The sequence below is a fragment of the Piliocolobus tephrosceles genome, unplaced genomic scaffold (assembly GCF_002776525.5).
Source record: "Piliocolobus tephrosceles isolate RC106 unplaced genomic scaffold, ASM277652v3 unscaffolded_110, whole genome shotgun sequence".
Lineage (NCBI taxonomy): Eukaryota > Metazoa > Chordata > Mammalia > Primates > Cercopithecidae > Piliocolobus > Piliocolobus tephrosceles.
The window spans coordinates 140,758-162,664 of NW_022292088.1; the positions used below are offsets into that span (position 1 = coordinate 140,758).

The 21,907-nt window shown below is 41.1% G+C and overlaps 1 protein-coding gene across 5 annotated transcripts in view; it reads left to right on the top strand.

Annotated features, from left to right (window-relative positions):
• LOC111529171 (TP53-binding protein 1) overlaps positions 1 to 21,907 on the top strand; it is a 91,234-nt gene that overhangs the window by 24,847 nt on the left and 44,480 nt on the right. For all 5 annotated transcript variants that reach the window (XR_002727334.1, XM_023196037.1, XM_023196036.1 and 2 more), the window contains one exon: positions 13,182 to 14,508. Coding sequence is in view for 3 of the 5 variants with exons in the window: in XM_023196037.1 (XP_023051805.1) it covers positions 13,182 to 14,508 (1,327 nt within the window). In the remaining 2 variants the exon portion in view is untranslated. The remainder of the gene's footprint in view (positions 1 to 13,181; positions 14,509 to 21,907) is intronic.

Here is a 21,907-nt window from a genome sequence, read left to right on the forward strand (position 1 = left end):
TACAGGATCATTCCTATACTTAGGATATCAATATGGTTTTTAGTTTTCCAATGTGTATTTTCTTCTAAAAGCAAGGGAAAACTATTAATTTGTATAATTTTAAATTTAAATATTTAAAGAAATGAAATTCAGGTTTCATAGTGAGTTGAAAATCCTTAAATCTAAATGACTATATTATATATTCAATCTAAATACCTATTCTTATAAGACCTTAAGTGGGGGAATTATTGTAGTTTTATTGGGAGAACTTATTTTACACCTTCCAGTTTGCAGGTGTTATAATAAGAGTTTGTATTTAAAAGTAAAATTTGAAAATGAATAGTAATGAACTGTAAATTTAGTGAGGAGGGGACAGTAGGAAGAAAGAAACTGGTTTGTTTTCTGGAGTTTTAAAACTTGTTTTGTTAAAGGATTCCATTTTATGCAGTTCATTAGAAGCAATTTGGTGGCATTATTAAAAATGAGGACTCTAGAGTCAGAACTTCCTGGACTCACTCCTGGCTCTGTCATTACTACCTTTGTGACCAATTGAAATTGAATCTTAGTTTGCTCATCAGTCAAGTGGTGGGGATACTGATACTGTCTACCTGATAGGTTGTTTATGAAGGTTGAGTTAATATATATAAAAGGCCTAGACTAGTGCCTTACACTTGGTAAATACTGCATATAAGGATAGCTGTTGCTCACAGTAAAAGGGTTGAAAACAAGGTTACCTGGAGGTGAAATGGATGTTCAAACCATACATCATTTTCTTTAGCTTTTTTTTTTTTTTTGAGACAGGATTTTGGTCTGTTGCCCAGGCTGGAGTGCAGTGGTACGACCACGGCTCACTGCAGCCTTGACTTCCTGGTCTCAAGTGATCCTCCCACCTCAGCCTCCCAAGTAGCTGGAACTACAAGCACGTGGCACCATGCCCAACTAATTTCTTAATGTTTTTTATAGAGATGGGGTATCACTATGTTGCCAGGGCTGTTCTTAAACTCTTAGGCTCAAGTAATCCTCTTGTCTCAGCCTCCCAATGTGTTGAGATTACAGGTGTGGGCCACTGCGCCTGGCCTTCTTTAGCTTTTATTTTTCTAAGTTATATGTAAAGGTAGCTGGGCATGGTGGGACATGCCTGTAATCTCAGCTGCTCAGGAGATTGCAGCTCAGGGAGGAGCATTTGAACCTAGGGATTTGAGAACAGCTTGGGCAAAATAGCAAGACCCCGTCTCAAAAAAAAAAAAAATGTTATAAATCTGGCCTGGCACAGTGGCTCATGCCTGTAATCCCAGCACTTTGGGAGGCCAAGGCAGGCGGATTACTTGAGACCAGGAGTTCAAGATCAGCATGGCCAGCACAGTGAAACCCAGTCTCTACCAAAAAGTACAAAAATTAGCCTAGCAAGCACCTGTAGTCCCAACTATTTGGAAGGCTGAGGCAGGAGAATCGCTTGAACCCAGGAGGTGGAGGTTACAGTGAGCCAAGATCGCACCCCTGCACTGCAGCCTGGGCGACAGAGTGAGACCCTGTCTTAAAAAGAAATAAAAAAAAGAGTTTAAGAATGAGCTATAAGCACTGACAGAGAGCACTGAGAAGATTTTTCCAACACTAATTTAAAGAAAATGGTTGTAGATGTTTATCAGTGACCAAACAAGACATTTATGGTCTTTGGAAAGGTATTCCTACCAGTTGGTGGGGGCAGAGATAATTCCTGGCCACAAAGGGAGAATAGACGTTTTGAAAAACAAGCCACTATTGAAGGAATTGCTCTGTTTTCAACATTTACCAAAGACCTTCAGAATTAGCCAAAAAATCAGCAATGAAAATTTCAGACAAATGAGTGATTCTGAACGTAGTTCAGAGATTCTTGGAACCTAAGATGACTCTAATCAGGTTTCTTTGAACTCATGTTTTATAAGATGCCTCAGCCAGTGCAGTCCCTGCCTCCTAAAAAGTCTCTGAAGAGTACCTTTGGTAGCCCAGGTGCAGTGGCCTACACCTATAATCCCAGCACTTTGGGAGGCCGAGGCGGGAGGGTCACATGAGCCCAGGAGTTTGAGAACAGCCTGGGCAACATAGTGAGACCCCATCTCTACAAATGGTCAAAAATTAGCCAGGAGTGGTGGTGCCCGCTTGTAGTCCCAGCTGCTCAGGAGACTGAGACGGGAGAATTGCTTGGAGAATTGCTTGAGTCCGGGAAGTTGAGGCTGCAGTGAGCCATGATCATGCCACAGCACTCAGCTTGAGCAACAGGGTGAGACTTTGTCTCAAAAAAAAAAAAAAAAAAAAAAAAAAACCTTTACAACATAGCTTTTAAGTTAAAGATTTGATTTTACTTAATAAGCATTTGTAAAACCCCAAAAATAAGTCAGATAGTTAAAACAAGACCTCTTCCTCCTTCTACCCAAAGATAACCACTTTTCATTCTTTATGCTTTTTCTTTTGGTATTTACCTCCATAATTCTACATAGCATGATTATATTTTCTTTTTCTTAGGCACAGGGTCTTGACCTGTTGCTCAGGCTGTAGTGTAGTGGAGCAGTCCTAGCTCACTGTAACCTCGAACCTCTGTGCTCAGGCCATCCTCCCACCTCAGCCTCCTGAGTAGCTGGGACTACTGGCACACACTACCACACCTGGCTAATTAAAAAATTTTTTATAGGGCCGGGCACAGTGGCTCAAGCCTGTAATCCCAGCACTTTGGGAGGCCGAGATGGGCGGATCACGAGGTCAGGAGATGGAGACCATCCTGGCTAACACGGCGAAACCCCGTCTCTACTAAAAAATACAAAAAGCTAGCCAGGCAAGGTGGCGGGCACCTGTAGTCCCAGCTACTCGGGAGGCTGAGGCAGGAGAATGGCGTAAACGCGGGAGGCAGAGCTTGCAGTGAGCTGAGATCTGGCCACTGCACTCCAGCCCGGGTGACAGAGCGAGACTCCGTCTCAAAAAAAAAAAAAAAAAAAAAAATTTTTTTATGGAGATGGGACCTCACTATGTTGCCCAGGCTGGTCTTGAACTCCTGGGCTCAAGCAGACCTCCTGCCTTGGCCTCCCAAAATGCTGGGATTACAGGTGTGAGCTACCGTGACCAGCCTATTTTCATAAAAAAATTTTAGCCATTTTCCAAGTATAGTTAAATCATAATTTTGTTTAGATTATTACTGACTTTACATTATTGCTATGTAAACAGTTCACAGCAGAGCCTATGACATATTATGATTATTTTTTCATGTTTCTGTAATTTGTTTTCTCTGAAATTGTACTTGTGGGGCTTTTTTTTTTTAGTTTTCTGTGACTCTCGTTAAATCAACCCTAGACTCTCCACCAATTGTCAGAAACTCCTTTTAGGGTGTTGAAGAGCCTTAGACTTTCTGTTTCATCTTTTTGGAGAAACCTCTTTTGGACCCTCCTGGTTTCTAATCTGTACTGTTGCCCTCTATTCCTGGTGCATAACTGTTACCTCCCTTCACTGTCATCCTTGGAGATTCTCCTTACCTGTCTTTGTGTTGGATACCTCTTGGGTTTCATATCTTCTTGCTTGGTTTACTCCCTCATTTTGGTGGGGGACATTGTTTAGTAGCTTTTATTCTGCTATCACACTTGATTTGTAGTTTGCAGGATTATAGAATTCTAGATGGGAAATAATTTTCCTTTAAAGATTTTGAAGGCATTGCTCTTTTGTCTTCCAACTTCCAGTGCTGCTGTTAAGTGTGAGGGCCAGGCCAGCCGTGGTGACTCATGCTTGTTATCTTAGCACTTTGGGAGGCTAACGTCGGGGGACCACTTGAGGCCAGGAGTTTGAGACCAGCCTGGGCAACATGGCCAGACCCTGTCTCTACCAAAAAACAAAACAAAACAACACAACAACAAGAGCAGCAAAAAACAAAGTGTGAAGGCAGTCTGATCTTGACTTTTAATAGGTGATCTGTTTTTTCTTTACTGGAATCCTGTAGAATTTTCTCTTTGTTCCCAGTGTTCTGAAATTTCCAGACCTTTGGGATAGGTCTATTTTCATTCATTGTTTTAGGTACTTGGTAGGCCCTCTCAAGTTTAGAAACTCAGGTCCTTCAGTTCAAAGAAATTTATCTCTTTAATTTCTTCCCCTTTGTTTTCTCTGTTCCTCTTCTTTTTTTTAATGGACTATCTGTTGTTTGGATGTTGAAACTCCTAGAATAGTCTTCTAATTTTATTTTGTCTTCTACTTTTGATCATCTCTGTCTCTTTGTTCAACTTTCTGGGTGATTTCTTCAGTCATTAAAAAAGCAGTGGCTATATTGAGATGTAATTCACATACCATTCAGTTTACCCATTTAAAGTACACAATCCAATGGTTTTTAGTATAGTAATAGAGTTGTGCAACTATCACCATGATCTAATTTCAGATTAGTTTCATCACCTTCCCCAAACCCATGCCCATTAGCACTCACTCAACCTTTCTTCTACCCCTGGCTGTTAGAGACCACCAGTCTACTTTCTGTCTCTATAGATTTGCCCATTCTGGACATTTCATATAAATGGAATTATAAAATACATAGCCTTTGTGAATGGCTTCTTTCATTTAGCATAATGTTTTCAGGGTTCACCTATGTTGTAGCATGTGTCAGATTTTCATTCCTTTTTTTTCTGTTGATCTATCCTTGTCTATAAAAAATATAAAGGAAAAAAGAATTTCATTCCTTTATTTATTTATTTATTTGTTTGTTTGTTTATTTTTCTTTTTGAGATGGAGTTTTACACTTGTTGCCCTTGCTGGAGTGCAATGGCGTGATCTTGGCTCACCGCAACCTTTGCCTCCCAGGATCAAGCGATTCTCCTGCCTTAGCCTCCTGAGGGGATTACAGGCATGCGCCACCACACCTGGCAAATTTTGTATTTTTTCTTTTTTAGTAGAGACAGGGTTTCTCTTTTTTTTTTTTTTGTCTTTTTTTTTTTTTTTCCCTTTTTGTGGAGAACGGGGTCTCGCTGTATTACCCAGGCAGGTCTCGAACTCCTGGGCTGAAGCTATCCTCCCGCCTCTGCCTCCCTGAGAGCTGGGATTACAGGCGTGAGCCACCGCGCCCGGCCTGAGACAGGGTTTCTCTATGTTGGTCAGGCTGGTCTTGAACTCCCGACCTCAGGTGATCCACCCATCTCGGCCTCCCAAAGTGCTGGGACTACAGGCGTGTGTCATCGTGCCTGGCCTTCATTCCTTTTTATTGTTGAATAATACCATTGTGTGGATATACCACAGTTACTCATCGATTCATCATTTGATGGACATTTGGGTTGTTTCCCCTTTTGGCTATTGTGAATAATGCTGCTGTGTACATTTATGGACAAGTTTGTGTGTGAACATGGTTTTATTTCTCTTATGTATACTTACAGGTGCAATTGCCCGGTTCAACCATCTTTTAATTCTTCTCTTAGTTATTAATTTCTACTCTTGGGTTTTTAATTTCTAAATTTTTTTCAGAATATATTTTTTAAATACAATTTCTCTTATTTTATGGATATACTATCTTATCTCTGTAACAGTATTAATAACAGTTTTCTCCTCTCTGGAATAGTCACTGTTTCTTCCAGATGGACTTTAGTTCTGTTTGTTTTGATCTCTTTCAAATTAGAGGCTTTCCTCAGATGTCTGGTAATCTTTGATTATTTGGTGATGTTCAAGAGTGAAATATCAGACAGATGATTAGTAGTTCTGAGTTGGTGGTTGGGTCTTCTTGTTTTTGGGATTTGCTGTAATGTGATCCGCAGGGACATTTTATTGGAAGTCCCATAATGTCAGTATCTTGATTTATCTTGGCCTGGTCAGATCCCTTAGGAAAATGTCTGATCTCCTATTTGTGGGGTATAGGCCTGGCTGCCATTGTACTAGAAGTCTATTAATGGAAGAGGGCTTTGGGTGGGAAGGGGTTGGGAGACAGGTGCAGGTTTCATTCAATATGTAGATTTTCATTTAATCTCCCTATTTTCAGTATTGTACTTCCTGATAACTGTGCCTCTTGTCTGCCAGTCCTGGGACACTCTATTTTATGCTCTCCAGGGCAGAGGAGGGGCAGGGTGAGATTATGGGAGTTGGAACTGTGATATAACTCTGGGTGTTTCTTGGCTTTCTCTACTGCTGGCTTAGGAATTCAGCTTTCACTCTTCTGTTAAATAGATTACCTTTTCCAGATTTTTTTTTTTTTGCAGTTACCTTTTCTTCTCTTTTTCTTGAAATTTTGTGCTTAAGAAAAATCACTTTACCATTACTTAATGAGATTTCAGAAAACTCTGAAATGTGTATGTTCAGTCCTCCATTTTTGTTAAGTTCCCTACTTTTTTCATTATATGTCAAACTTGTACGTGTTATTCTTAATGGGTAACCCTTGTACATCTGTTATTTCTTTTGTACCTTGGTTACTGGATGGAGTCCAAGTCAACCTAATTTTGATGTTATAAGATCTAAATATGTGTAAAGAGATTATTACTATTCAAGAGAAAATTGGGCTAAAGATAATTTTGTCAATTTTTTTTCTTTCTTTCCTAATAAACTTGTCAATCGCATAGCCTCTTTGACGCTTTACCAGGATATGAGGGATGGGAAGAGGATTAGTAGAACATAGTTTGATAGTTAACATTTTCTCATTCTTGATATATGTATTAATTTTGGTGAGGACAAATTAGACAATTAAATGTTTTCAAACTAGAATAGTGGTGGTGGTGGCACAACATTGTAAATGCACCAAATGCCACTCAATTATTTTATTTTTGTTTTTGTGTGTGTGTGTGTGTGATTCTTATTTTTTTTTTTTTGAGATGGAATCTTGCTCCGTCACCCAGGCTGGAGGGCAGTGGCACAATCTCAGCTCACTGCAACCTCTGCCTCCTGAGTTCAAGTGATTCTCCTGCCTCAGCACCCCAAGTAGCTGGGACAACAAGTGCACACCACCTTGCCCAGCTCATTTTTGTATTTTTAGTAGAGATGGGGTTTCACCATGTTGGCCAGGCTGGTCTCAAACTTCTGACCTCAAGTGATCTGCCTGCCTTGGCCTCCCACAGTGCTGGAATTACAGGCGTGAACCACCGTGCCTGGCCTGAATTGTTTAGTTTAAAATGGCTTAATTTTATGTTGTGAGTTTCATTTAAAAAAAGGTATTTATAGCTTTACATTAGTGATGTTTTATCTATGAGCCTTTGTAAAATGACTTATTTTTTGCAACAAGGGAAAAAATACATATTTCTTGCAGAAGATGTGGTAATACATGGTGGCTTACACCTGTAATCCCAGTGCTTTGGGAGGCCAAGGTGGGAGGATAGCTTGAGCCAGGAGTGTGACAGCAGCCTGGGCAACGTAGTGAGACCCCCGTCTCTACCCCCCACCCAAAAAAAAAGATTAGCCGGGTGTGGCAACGTGTACCTATAGTCCCAGCTCCTGGCTCGGGAGGAGTATGAGCGGGAAGATTGCTTGAGTTCAGGTGTCTGAAGCTACAGTGAACTATGATTGTGCCACGGCCCTCTGGCCTGGGTGACAAAGCAAGACCCCATCTTGAAGAAAAGAAAAAAGAGAAAATAAGATCATTAGTTATTCTACCTAAGAAATAACAACTCTGTTTTTTTTTTTTTTTTGAAATTAAGTCTCTGCATGCGCCTGGCAAAGTTTTGTGTTTTTAGTAGAGATGGGGTTTCACCTTGTTGGTCAGGCTGGTCTGGAACTCCTGACCTCAGGTGATCCACCTGCCTCAGCCTCCCAATGTGCTAGGATTACAGGCATAAGCCGTCACACCTGGCCAACTCTTAGCTTTTTTTGTTATATGTTTATTAACTAAAATTACATGAAGATTATATATGATAAAATGTGTAAAAAGAGTATAATGGCCAGATGCTGTGGCTCACGCTTATAATCCCAGCACTTTGGCAGGCTGAGGCAGACCGATCACTTGAAGTTAGGAGTTTGAGACCAGCCTGGCCAACATGGTGAAATCCCATCTCTACTAAAAAGTACAAAAATTAGCTGGAAGTAGTGGCGGGTGCCTGTAATCCCAGTTACTCTGGAGGCTGAGGCAGGAAAATTACTTGAACCTGGGAAGTGGAGGTTGCAGTGAGTGGAGATGGCGCCACTGCACTTCAGCCTGGGTGACGGAACAAGACTCTGTCTCAAAAAAAAAAAAGAAAAAAAAGACTATAATGTATATCTACATAATTTTTTACTAAAATAGAAACTTCTTGGTAGAGCCCAAATGTTTTTTGATCTTTTAGTGTTCTTCTGTATACCTTTATGTAGACCACAGAACATTCTATCATGTGATAGATCACAATTTAAAAATTATTATCTTGGCCGGACGAGGTAGCTCATGCCTGTAATTCCAGCACTCTGGGAGTTCGAGGCGGGCAGATTGCTTGAACCTAGGAGTTCAGGATCAGCCTGGGCAACATGGCAAAATCTCGTCTCTACAAAAAAATCTAAAAAATTAGGTGTGGTGGTGTGTGCCTGTATTCCCAGCTACTCGGGAGGCTGAGGTAAGAGAATCGCTTGGGCCTAGGAGGTCAAGACTGCAGTGAGCCATGATCGCACTACTGCACTCCATCCAGCCTGGGCAGCAAACAAGACCCTGTCTCAAAAAAAAAAAAGAAAAGAAAATTCTTATTTGTAACCATTTAAGGTATTTCATATTGTTTCCTATTCTAAATAATAATATAGCAGTGAACCATTTTGTAGCTAAATATTAGTGTGCTTTCATTGATTAATTTCCCAGAAATGGAATTATTGGATTATGGCGTATAGGATTTCAGGGCTGTTGTGTTTTGCTAAATTTCCATTCAGAAATGTTGAACCATTTTTTTTTCACTTTTGAGACAGGGTCTCATTCTGTTGTGCAGGCTGGAGTGCAGTGGCACAATCACTGCTTACTGCAGCCTTGACCATCCAGGCTCCCAAGTAGCTGTGACCACGGACGTGTGCTAATGTATTTTTTTTTTTGGTATAGACAGGGTCTCACTTTGTTGTGCAGGCTTATCTCAAATTCCTGGGCTCAAGTAATCCTTCTGCCTCGGCCTTCCAAAGTGTTAGGATTATAAGTTAGAGCCACTGCACCTGGCTTGAACCGGTTTATACTCAGTCATATCTGAGAGTATATGAATAGATTCAAACTTATGATCATTGTTACAATCTGATAGGATAAACAAAAATACCAGACATTGAAATACCAGAAGTTATGGAATATACAGAATGCTTGACTACCCATTTGATTCCTCATTCCCTTAAAAATCATAGGAAAAAAAGCTTGGGCGTGGTGGCTCATGCCTGTAATCCTAGCAGTTTGGGAGGCTAAGGTGGGCAGATTGCTCGAGCCCAGGATTTTGAAACAAGCTTGGGCAACAAAACGAGACCCTCTCCACAAAAAATATAAAAATTACCTTGCTTTGATGGTGCACACTTGTAGTTCCAGCTGCTTGGGAGGCTGAGGTGGGAGGATCAATTGAGTTCAAGACTTCAAGGCTACAATGAGCTGTTATTAAGCCACTGCACTCCAGTCTGGGTGACAGAGCAAGACCTTGTCTCAAAACAAAACAAAACATAGGAAATGAATGCCCTGTGTCTGGAGTTTTACATCATTTACATTAGGCAAAATTACACACTAAATGTAAATTTTTATGTAAAAGCAGCTAAGTTTTATGTTAATGTCTCTTTAAAAATATTGAAGTATTAGTTACATAAAATTGTCATTTTTACATGTATGTTTTGATGAATTTTGGCAAATGTGTACAGCTGTGTAACCATCACCACCATCAACGTAGAGAACAGTTCCCTCACCCTAAAAAGTTTCCTTATAACCTTTTGTGGTTGATCTCCCTGCTGCCCAACATACTCCCTTCTCCTGCCCTAGGCAATCACACACATCAGTTTTCTGTCAGTATAGTTTTGGTATTTCAGTAGTTTCAAGTCTGGGCAATATAGCAAGATCCCATTTCTAAAAGACATTTTTAAAATTACCTGGGTGTTGTGGCGCCCACCTGTATTTCCAGCTACTTGGGAGGCTGAGGTGGGAGATTGCTTGAGCCCAGGAAATTGAGGCTGCAGTGAGCTATGATTTCACCACTTTACTCCAGAGCCTGGGCGACAGAGTGAAGCCTTGTCTTTAAAAAAAAAAAAAGAAAAAGAATTTCATGTACTTGGAATCAGGAAGTGTGTATGGTCTTTTATTTTTGAGCTCTTTTACTTAGCATATTTTTGAGATTTGCTTGTATTATACATATTAGTATTTTATTGCATTTATATTGTTGGATAGTGTTCCATAATATGAGTATCCACAATTTGTTCATTCACCAATTGATAGGACATTTGGTTCTAGTTTTTGGTTATTTTGAATAATCTAGTCAATTATAATTAATATATGACCATTATATGAGTGAACATATGAATAATTCCCCATGAATTTATGAATAATAATCCTATGATCTTTTGTACATCTTTTTTTTGGAGACAGAATCTCGCTCTGTCGCCTAGGCTGGAGTGTAGTGGCGTGATTTTGCCTCACTGCAACCTCTGCCTCCTGGGTTCAAGCAATTCTTGTGCCTCAGCCTCTGTGTAGCTGGGATCATAGGTGTGCACCACTATGCCCAGCTAATTTTTATATTTTTAGTAGGGACGGGGTTTCACCATGTGGGCCAGGCTGGCCTCGAACTCCTGGCCTCAAGAGATCTGCCTGCCTTGGCCTCCCAATGTGTTGAGAATACAAATGTGAGGCCGGGCGCGGTGGCTCAAGCCTGTAATCCCAGCACTTTGGGAGGCCGAGACAGGCGGATCACAAGGTCAGGAGATCGAGACCATCCTGGCTAACACGGTGAAACCCCGTCTCTACTAAAAAATACAAAAAACTAGCCGGGCGAGGTGGCAGGCGCCTGTAGTCCCAGCTACTCCGGAGGCTGAGGCAGGAGAATGGCATAAACCCGGGAGGCGGAGCTTGCAGTGAGCTGAGATCCGGCCACTGCACACTCCAGCCCCGGCCACAGAGCGAGACTCCGTCTCAAAAAAAAAAAAAAAAAACAAGTGTGAGCCACTGCGCCTGGCCAACATGCACATCTTATGAATAATAGTTCTATGATCATTTGGATGCCCATCTTTTCTGTGGGCACATATTTTTATTTTTCTTAGGTCAATGCCTACAAATAGAATGCCTAGGTTATATAGTAATGAGTGTTTCTAAGATACTGCCATACTGTTTTTCCAAAGTGAGTGTAACATTTTGCATTCCCAGCAGCAATGTACGAGAGTTGCAGTTGTTCACCATCGTTGCTAATCCTCAGTTTTGTGAGCCCTTTTTTTTTTCCTCTTTTTTTGAGACAGAGCCTTTCTCTGTCACCCAGGCTAGTGTGCATTGGCACAATCATAGCTCACTGCAGTCTGGACTTCTGTGGCTCAAGTGATCCTTCTGCTTCAGCCTCCCAAGTAGCTGGGACTGTAGGGGCACAATACCATGCCTGGCTAATTTTTAAAGTTTCTGTAGACGTGGGGTCTAGCCATGTTGCCCAGGCTGGTCTTGTACTCCTGGACTCAAGCAGTTTTCCCACCTCAACCTCCCAAAGTGCTGGGATTATAGGTGTGAGCCACCACACCTGGCTGAGCCATGATGCCTGGCTATTTTGTGAACTATTTTAACGTTAGTTTGCTTTTTTTTTTTGGAGACAGAGTTTTGCTCTATTGCCCAGGCTGGAGTGCAATGTCACAATCTCAGCTCACTGCAACTTCTGCCTCCTGGGTTCAAGTGATTCTCCTGCCTCAGCCTTGTGAGTAGCTGGGACTACAGGTACAGGCGCTCGCCACCACGCCTGGCTAATTTTTGTATTTTTAGTAGAGATGGGGTTTCACCATGTCGGCCAGGCTGGTCTTGAACTCCTGATGTCAGGTGATCCGCCCGCCTTGGCCTTCCAAATTGCTGGGATTACAGGTGTGAGCCACCACGCCTGGCCTATGTTAGTTGCTTTTGTTGCATGTAGTGGCATTTCATTGTGATTTTAATTTGTATTTCTCTGTTGACTATTGATATTGTAACCTTTGGATTTTATTTTATTTATTAATTATTATTGTTATTATTTTTTGAGATGGAGTCTTGCTCTGTCATCCAGACTGGAGTGCAATGACATGATCTTGGCTCACTGCAACCTCTGCCTCCCTGGTTCAAGCCATTCTCCTGCCTCAGTTTCTTGAGTAGCGGGGATTACAGCCATGTACCACCCCACCCGGCTAATTCTTGTATTTTTGGTAGAGACACGGTTTCACCATGTTGGCCAGGCTGGTCTTGAACTCCTGACCTCAGGATCTACCTGCCTCGGCCTCCCAAAATGCTGGGATAATAGGCATGAGCTACTGCACCTGGCCACTGGATTTTAATATCTGCTTTATGAATGCTAGCTTTTTGGCTGGGCGCGGTGGCTCAAGCCTGTAATCCCAGCACTTTGGGAGGCTGAGGCGGGCGGATCACAGGGTCAGGAGATTGAGACTATCCTGTGGATCACAAGGTCAGGAGATCGAGACCATCCTGGCTAACATGGTGAAACCCCATCTCTACTAAAAAAAAAATACAAAAAACTAGCCGGGTGAGGTGGCGGGCACCTGTAGTCCCAGCTACTCGGGAGGCTGAGGCAGGAGAATGGTGTGAACCCAGGAGGTGGAGCTTGCAGTGAGCTGAGATCCGGCCACCGCACTCCAGCCGGAGCCACAGAGCAAGACTCCATCTCAAAAAAAAAAAAAAGCTATCATTCATTTTTTTTTTTTTTTTTGAGATGGAATCTCATTCTCTCACCCTGGCTGGAGTGCAGTGGTACAATCTCGTCTTACTGCAACCTCCGCCTCCCAGGTTCAAGTGATTCTCCTGCCTCAACCTCCCAAGTAGCTGGGATTACAGGTGCCCGCCACCACGCCTAGCTGATTTTTTGTATTTTTAGTAGAGACGGGGTTTCACCATGTTGAATGCTAGCATATTTTGAAATCGTGAAGTAAAATGAGTATGTATTCCCACTTTGTGAGAACTGAAATGGGCTGGAGCATGTGCCACTGCTCTTGGCTATCCTAGAGTTCTTTAATTCTTAAATTTGATGTAGAAATTTTATATGAATTTAAAAATTTGATTTAGAAATTTGACTTGATTTAGACATTTTATATGAATCCAGGGATTAGATATAAAAGGTGTATGATCATGTACAAATTACGATTTGTCTCTTTTTATTCTTCCTTAGGACATTTTTATTCCCTCCCCAAGTCTGGAAGAACAATCAAATGATGGGAAGAAAGATGGAGATTTGCATAGTTCATCTTTGACAGTTGAATGTTCTAAAACTTCAGAGATTGAACCAAAGAATTCCCCTGAGGATCTTGGGCTATCGTTGACAGGGGATTCTTGCAAGTTGATGCTTTCTACAAGTGAATATAGTCAGTCCCCAAAAATGGAGAGCTTGAGTTCTCACAGGATTGATGAAGATGGAGAAAACACACAGATTGAGGATACGGAACCCATGTCTCCAGTTCTCAATTCTAAATTTATTCCTGCTGAAAATGATAGTATCTTGATGAATCCAGCACAGGATGGTGAAGTACAACTGAGTCAGAATGATGACAAAACAAAGGGAGATGACACAGACACCAGGGACGACATTAGTATTTTAGCCAGTGGTTGCAAGGGCAGAGAAGAAACGGTAGCGGAAGATGTTTGTATTGATCTCACTTGTGATTCGGGGAGTCAGGCAGTTCCTTCACCAGCTACTCGATCTGAGGCACTCTCCAGTGTGTTAGATCAGGAGGAAGCTATGGAAATTAAAGAACACCATCCAGAGGAGGGGTCTTCAGGGTCTGAGGTGGAAGAAATCCCTGAGACACCTTGTGAAAGTCAAGGAGAGGAACTTAAAGAAGAAAATATGGAGAGTGTCCCATTGCACCTTTCTCTGACTGAAACTCAGTCCCAAGGGCTGTGTCTTCAAAAGGAAATCCCCAAAAAAGAATGCTCAGAAGCTATGGAAGTTGAAACCAGTGTGATTAGTATTGATTCCCCTCAAAAGTTGGCGATACTTGACCAAGAATTGGAACATAAGGATCAGGAAGCTTGGGAAGAAGCTACTTCAGAGGACTCCAGTGTTGTCATTGTAGATGTGAAAGAGCCATCTCCCAGAGTTGATGTTTCTTGTGAACCTTTGGAGGGAGTGGAGAAGTGCTCAGATTCCCAGTCATGGGAGGATGTTGCTCCAGAAGTAGAACCATGTGCTGAGAATAGATTAGATACTAAGGAAGAAAAGAGTGTAGAATATGAAGGAGTTCTGAAATCAGGGACTGCAGAAACAGAACCTGTAGAGGAAGACTCTTCACAGCCTCCCTTACCTTTAGTTAGAGCAGATGATCCTCTGAGACTTGACCAGGAGTTGCAGCAGCCCCAGACTCGGGAGAAAACAAATAATTCATTAACAGAAGATTCAAAAATGGCTAATGCAAAGCAGCTAAACGCAGGTGCAGAGGCCCAGAAGCTGGGGAAGCCCTCTGCCCATGCCTCACAAAGCTTCTGTGAAAGTTCTAGTGGTGAGTGTGATTGTAGATTATTCTGTCTCCACCTAAATTATAATTTGGAATGGAAAGTTGGCGAGAACTGCATGCTTATGTCAGGAGTGAACATTATCTTTAGTTTATGTTTATGAACAACCAATAATAATTGGGAAATTAAATTTTTTGGATTGTTTTTTTTTTTTCTTTTTGAGATGGAGTCCCACTCTGTTGCCCAGGCTAGAGTACCACTAGTGGTGCGGTCTCAGCTCCCTGCAACCTCCACCTCCCGGGTTCAAGTGATTTCTCGTGCCTCAGTCTCCCAAGTAGCTGGGACTATAGACGCATGCCCCTGTCTGGCTAATGTTTGTGTCTTTTTAGTAGAGATGGGGTTTCATCGTGTTAGCCAGGCTAGTCCCGAACTCCTGACTCAAGTGATCCACCTGCCTTGGCCTTCCAAAGTGCTGGAATTACTGGGATGAGCCACCACACCCAGCCTGGATTGTTTTTTTTTTTTTCTTTTTTTTTTTTTTGAGACGGAGTCTCCGTCTGTCGCCCGGGCTGGAGTGCAGTGGCCGGATCTCAGCTCACTGCAAGCTCCGCCTGCCGGGTTTACACCATTCTCCTGCCTCAGCCTCCCGAGTAGCTGGGACTACAGGCGCCCGCCACCTCGCCCGCCTAGGTTTTTGTATTTTTTTTTAGTAGAGACGGGGTTTCACCGTGTTAGCCAGGATGGTCTCGATCTCCTGACCTCGTGATCCACCCGCCTCGGCCTCCCAAAGTGCTGGGATTACAGGCTTGAGCCACCGCGCCCGGCCCGATTTTATTTTTTTAATAGCTATAAGTATTTGTGCAATTAGAGATATTTGAGGTTTATCAGCTTTATAACTTAGGACTACGTGGTAAAAAATATTTAGAAATTGTGCCAATCTGTTTTTTCCGACTTAGATTGTGTCCTTGCTCTGTGTGTATAGATTTTGACAGTTGCCTTGAAATAGAAGGATCTTTTTTGATTAACTGTATGTGGTCAAATCACATTCAAACTGTTGATGAGTATCCTGTTAATTAGTTATTTCCTTTTGATGGGCATTAAGTAAAGTTTCTAAACTTGGTTCAAAAAATACAAGTCTCTTAAACCTGAAACTGGAAAATGTATTAGTTCTTGTTCTTTATTTTATGAAATTTAGCATGAAAACATAGATTACTTTCTAAGTATTTGTAGGCTGGGTGCAGTGGCTCACGCCTGTAATCCTAATGCTTTGGGAGGCCAAGGTGGGCGGATTGCCTCAGCTCAGGAGTTTGAGACCATCTTGGGTAACATGGTGAAACCCATCTCTGCTAAAATACAAAAAATTAGCCAGGTGTGGTGTCATGTGTACCAGTAGTTCCAGCTACTTGGGAGGCTGAGGCACGAGAATTGCTTGAACCTGAGAGGCAGAGGTTGCAGTGAGCCGAGATCATGCCACTGCGCTGGAACCTGGGCGGCAGAGTGAGACTCTGTTTCCCAAAAATAAAATAAAATAATTGTAGAGTATGACATTAGCTGAAAATAATTCAATCTTTGTGAATCCTTAGAGTTAGTATAATGTAGGCCAGGCGTGGTGGTTCACGCCTATAATCCAAGCACTTCGGGAGGTGGAGGCTGGCAGATCACCTGAGGTCGGAAGTTTGAGACTAGCCTGACCAACTTGGATAAACCCTGTCTTTACTAAAAACACAAAATTAGCCAGATGTGTTGGCAGGCACCTGTAATCCTAGCTACTCGGGAGGCTGAGACAGGAGAATCACTTGAACCTGGGAGGTGGAGGTTGCAATGAGCCAAGATCGTGCCATTGCAGTCCATCCAGCCTGGGCAACAAGAGCAAACTCTGTCTCAAACAAAAAAAAAAAAAAAAAAAAAAGGGCCAGGTACGGTGGCTCATGCCTATAATCCCAGCACTTTGGGAAGCCCAGGTGGCTGGATCACGAGGTCAGGAGATCGATACCATCCTGGCTAACATGGTGAAACCCTGTCTCTACTAAAAATACAAAACATTAGCCGGGTGTTGTGGCGGGTACCTGTAGTCCTAGCTACTTGGGAGGCTGAGGCAGGAGAATGGCGTGAACCTGGGAGGCGGAGCTTGCAGTGAGCTGAGATTGAGCCACTGCATTCCAGCCTGGGCAACAGAGTAAAACTCTGTCTCAAAAAAAAAAAAGAGTTAATATAATGTAAAATCAAAACAAGCTCCAAAAACAAAGTAAGAACAAGATACAAACTTAAGAAAACAAGTTTCTAGTATGAAATGAAAAAACAGTATCTGGCAAGTTTATATATGATAGTGACCATATTTTTTGGTTTGCCTAAAACGGTCCCTTTTTTTTTTTTGAGACGGAATCTTGCTCTGTTGCCAGGCTGGGGTGCAGTGGCACAATCTCGGCTCACTGAAACCTCTGCCTGTCAGGTTCAAGCGATTCTCCTGAGTAACATGCAGGTGCATGCTACCACGCCCAGCTAATTTTTGTATCTTTAGTAGAGACAGGGTTAGTACTTCTCTTGCCAACATGGTGAAACCCCATCTCTACTAAAAATAGAAAAATTAGCCTGGAATGATAACGGGTGCCTGTAATCCCAGCTACTCTGGAGGCTGAGGCACGAGAAGCTGCATTCCAGCCTAGGTGACAGAGCGAGACTCCGCCCCCCCAAAAAATTGTCCCTATTTATTAGCTTTTATACTTAGCACTTTTTAAAATCTTGAGAATAAGAAATGTTAGAGCTGAAAAGGAAATGAGGGGTTATTGGATTTAGTCTCTTTTTAACGTCTTTTGGCTAGTTAATGATAGAGGTGGGACTAGAACCTAGGTCTCCTGATCCTGGCTGTGCTTTTTCTTCCTGTAAAACTAAGACTTAATACAGTTTATTTGATTCTGAAGAGCTGTAGTGAAGAATAAAGTGAATAATCTAAAATTCTGTAATAGAGTATTTTTGTAATTGTATTACATTTAAATACTGCTAATGACCTGTGCCAACAAAATATCAGGTCTCGTTGACTGTTTTAATTTTGGAGTACTTTTAAATTATATGCAAAAGAAGCTTCTAAAGCATTGAGATATTCTATTAATAGTATCCTTCATGAATTCTTGTTTACATTGTTCATTGGCAGAGTCAACTTTTTTTGCCATAGTAAAACTTATTATTTTATTAATACTATTACTATCCAGATTATTGAAAATGCTAGTGATTTTGTGTTTATTTCATGATTTTAGTTCTTGGGCAAACAAAAAGCAATGAAGACAGTGGTTGGAAAATAGTATTTATGAGGAGAAGTTAAGGAAATAAAAATAATTTTAACTATAAATTAGAACATGAAGGGAGAATAATAGCTTTTTGTCTTTTTTTGTTTTTGTTTTTGAGCCAGTATCTCACTCTGTTGCCCAGGCTGGAGTGCAGTGGCACCATCAGTGCTCACTACAGCCTTGACCTCCTGGGCTCAAGTGATCCTCTCACCTCAGCCCCCTACCCCAAGAAGCTGGGACTACAGGCGTGTACCAGCATGCTTGGCTAATTTTTTGTAGAAACAGGGTTTTGCCATGTTGCCCAGGCTGATCTCAAATTCTTGGATTCAGGCAATCCACCCACCTTGGCCTCCCAGAGTGCCAGGATTACAGGTATGAGCCACCGTGCTCAACTGAGAATAATAGTTTTTAACTTAGAGAATTGTATAAATCATTCAGAAGAGCATTGCAAAAAGAACAGAAAAATATTATTTTATACTTAAAAATATAGTTGTTTAGTTGCTAAACGTTGAGAGACTAACTTTATTTTTATTTTTATTTTTTTGGAACAGAGTCTTGCTCTGTCGCCCAGGCTGGAGTGCAGTGACATGATCTTGGCTCACTGCAACCTCCGCCTCCCGGGTTCAAATGATTCTTGTGCCTCAGCCTCCTGAGTAGCTGGAATTACAGGCATGTGCCACCATGCCTGGCTAATTTTTGTATTTTTAGTAGAGACAGGATTTTGCCATGTTGGCCAGGCTGGTCTCGAACTCTTGGCCTCAAGTAATCCACCTGCCTTGGCCTCCCAAAGTGCTGGGATTACAGGTATGAGCCACTGGGCCTGGCCAAATTTAAATGATAGTAATCTAAAAAGTAATGGTTCTTCAGTCTGAAAAGACAGAATGACAGGTATGAATTGGGAGAGTTTTGCATTTGTTCTTCTACTAAGAAGAGCACTTTTTTGTTGTTAATAGATTTATTGATTTTTTAAAAAGATAGATGCTTGGCCAGGCATGGTGGTGTGCACATGTAATTCCAGCTACTCAGGAGACTGAGGCATGAGAATCACTTGAACCTGGGAGGCGGAGGTTGCAGTGAGCTGAGATTGCACCCCTGCACTTTAGCCTGCGCAACAGAGTGAGACCCTGTCTCAAATAAATAAGTAAATAAATAAATACATAAATAATACGTGCCTAATTTTGAAAAACATTCAAACAATACAAAGTAGAGATTGTGAATGGGGAGGGTGTGGGGAGAGGGAGTTGGAAGGAAAAGAGAGAGTGAGTACAGAGAAGGAGAGAGACAATTACTTTAAATGTCTCCATTTATAGATAACTTATCACTGTTAGCAGTTTGGAAACTTCTTCAAGTATCTGTCTATGGAGAGTTCCTCTTAAACCTGAACAAAAGCAAGATGGTGCTTGGAAACCCAATCTTATTCAACACAGAACAAATATTTGGTGGGTTGATGGTGTGAAAAACTGTAATGAGTTCAGTAAGTCTTTAATTAAATCCATAAGTAATAGTCTGTAATAGTTAATAATGATCAGGGCAGCTAGATGTGTTTTAGGCTCTAGTTATAACCTTTATTGGCTTACTTGATAAAATGCCATCTTAATTGGCTACTAATGTCAGAGGCAGACTTTTAGGGTAGACTGTTCATGCATGATATCACCTGATATATGAATTCTTACATTTTTAACTAGATGGCTTTTAATCAATTCTTAGACGTAACCAGTTCTTTTAAGAACAAAGAAGAAAAATGGGTTGAAAACTGTAACAAAGTTAGGAGAGACCTTCTTAACATTTAGAGTTTAAAATATTGCTTTGGAGTTATTCTCTAAAGTCCTTAAAGGACATACTCCCACTCAGGTGGTTTCAAAATTAGTATTGAGTTTCCTTTTGTTTCCTCATTTGTATCCTTCTTCATTGTTTAGTATGCTGACATACAACACGATAGCCCATGATTATCCGGAAAAACAAGAAGGGATTTGATAATTTAAATAATGTAGAAATGCTAAATGTTAGCGAAATAATAGAATATGTGGAAAATTCCATAAATCTAAAAGGATAAAATATGCCAGCAAATGTAGTTTTAAGGATTTGGCAATAATTTGAGTAGATTGGTGGTGTTTTCCAGATGAGGGAACAAAAGCATAGAAATGGGAAATGTTTGGAGGACATTGAATAGAAGCTTTATGAACGTGAATAATGAAAGAAAAACTGGAGATATAGGCTGCTACTAGTTAGTTGAATGCTGACTGTAGAGTTAGGAATTTGTTTCCTAGTGAAAACCTTGGAGTTTTTTGACCAGGAGCTAACAAAGCCATGTTTTCTAGGAAGGCTGCTTTGGTTACAGTGTGCAGAGAGAATGGGGATTAGGGAGAGTGGGAGACTTTAGGCGGAGGAAGTGATTGATAGGCTATGGTAATAACCCAGGAATGAGGCATTGGAGACCTGAGGAGAGTAGTGGCAGTGCTGTCCCTAGGGCCTGTAAAAGTCTCAATTTTCCATTAGGTTATAGTAATGCAGTTAGATAAATGGTGCTAAAATTACTTTTCATAAGTTTTATGTAATACTGTGCAAAGGAAACCTTGTTACAGGGATATATTTTCAGCAATTAAAGCTTGCATATTGTATTTGCATAATATAATATGTCACATAGAAAGGTCTGCTTAAAGATTTCATGCACATTTTCAGAAGTCTAGAATGTATGAGGCTTTGCAAGGTGTTTTTTAAGTTTCTGTATCTCTTCTAAGTTCTTTATTAGAACAACTTGCTTTATAAGAGGCTACCGCAGAATGAATGCTTATCTACCTGACCCATTTCTCTTTTTTCTGTAACTATGGTGGATGTCTTTGCCAGTTAGATGTAATGTTGAGATTCTTCATTCATACTGTTTACAGGTTTTTTGTTTTTGTTTTTGTTTTGAGGCAGGGTCTCACTCTGTCATCCAGGCTGTAGTGCGGTGGCACCATCTTGGCTTACTGCAACCTCTGCCTCCCAGGTTCAAGCGATTCTCCTGCCTCAGCCTCCCGAGTAACTGGGATTACAGGCACCAGCCACTACGCCCAACTAATTTTTGTATTTTTAGTGGAGACAGGGTTTCCTTATTTTGGCCAGGCTGGTCTCGAACTCCTGACCTCAAGTGATCCATCTGCCTTGGCCTCCCAAAGTGCTGGGATTACAGGTGTGAGCCATGGTACCTGGCACCTCTTTACAGTTTCTTTAGCTGAACATATGTACTTTAATCCTTTATTTCTAAAGACCATTTCTTTTTCTCTTTTTATCTCCTCAGATTACTAATTCATTTTCTCTTACATGTAGATGTAAGAGATTTTTGTTTTGTTTTGTTTTAAAGGAAAAAATTATCATGGTGCTTGCTATTAAAGATAGGAGTGGAAAAAGATGAAAGAAACAAACTACTTTCATAAGTAGTAGTGTCTGAGTATGCCAGATTATAGTTAATTTGAGCCATCCCAGGAAAGTAAGAAGAAATTTTCATTAGTTTTAAGAGGGCAGTCTGGCGCAATTCTTACTTTCTCCCAAATGTATCATTTTATTAAAAGAGAGAAATTAGGAATTTAGAAAATGTGATTTTTTGACAGTTTTCTAGTTCTGATTAGCAAAAATTTGGAACTGAGACCTAGGTAGAAAGTAGCTTTATGTCTTGACAAATATTTTCTATTTATAATAATTTAATAACTAAAATGTGTACACTGGTGATGCATATATATGAGGGATTTACTGTTGTGCAGAGATTTAGGTATGAACATTACACTTAGGCCTAGAGCACATGCTGGTCAGTACCGCTGAACCATGAAACCCTTAGATTTCTATGGTAGAACCAGTCAGTATCTTGAAGTCCTTTAACCTGTGAGATCCTCTGTCATCTCTTTGATTAGATTGTACATTGTAAGTATTAATTTCTGACTTTGCTTTGGAGAATCCTACAGACCATTAAGGCTTATAAACAAACTCCTTAGGTTAGCATTGCACAAAATTATGTTGTTCTGATTTGAAACTGTCCAAATTTGTATTGCTGAATATCCCCTGATGTACTGTCTTGGAGCTCAGATGTTTGTGTTCCTTTTGACTCCAGGTTCCTCAGGTCTTGCAGACTTTGGGCTTTCCTTATTTGCCTGTCCTCTAGTTGTCTACTTTGTGTCAGTACTATAGTTGTTGA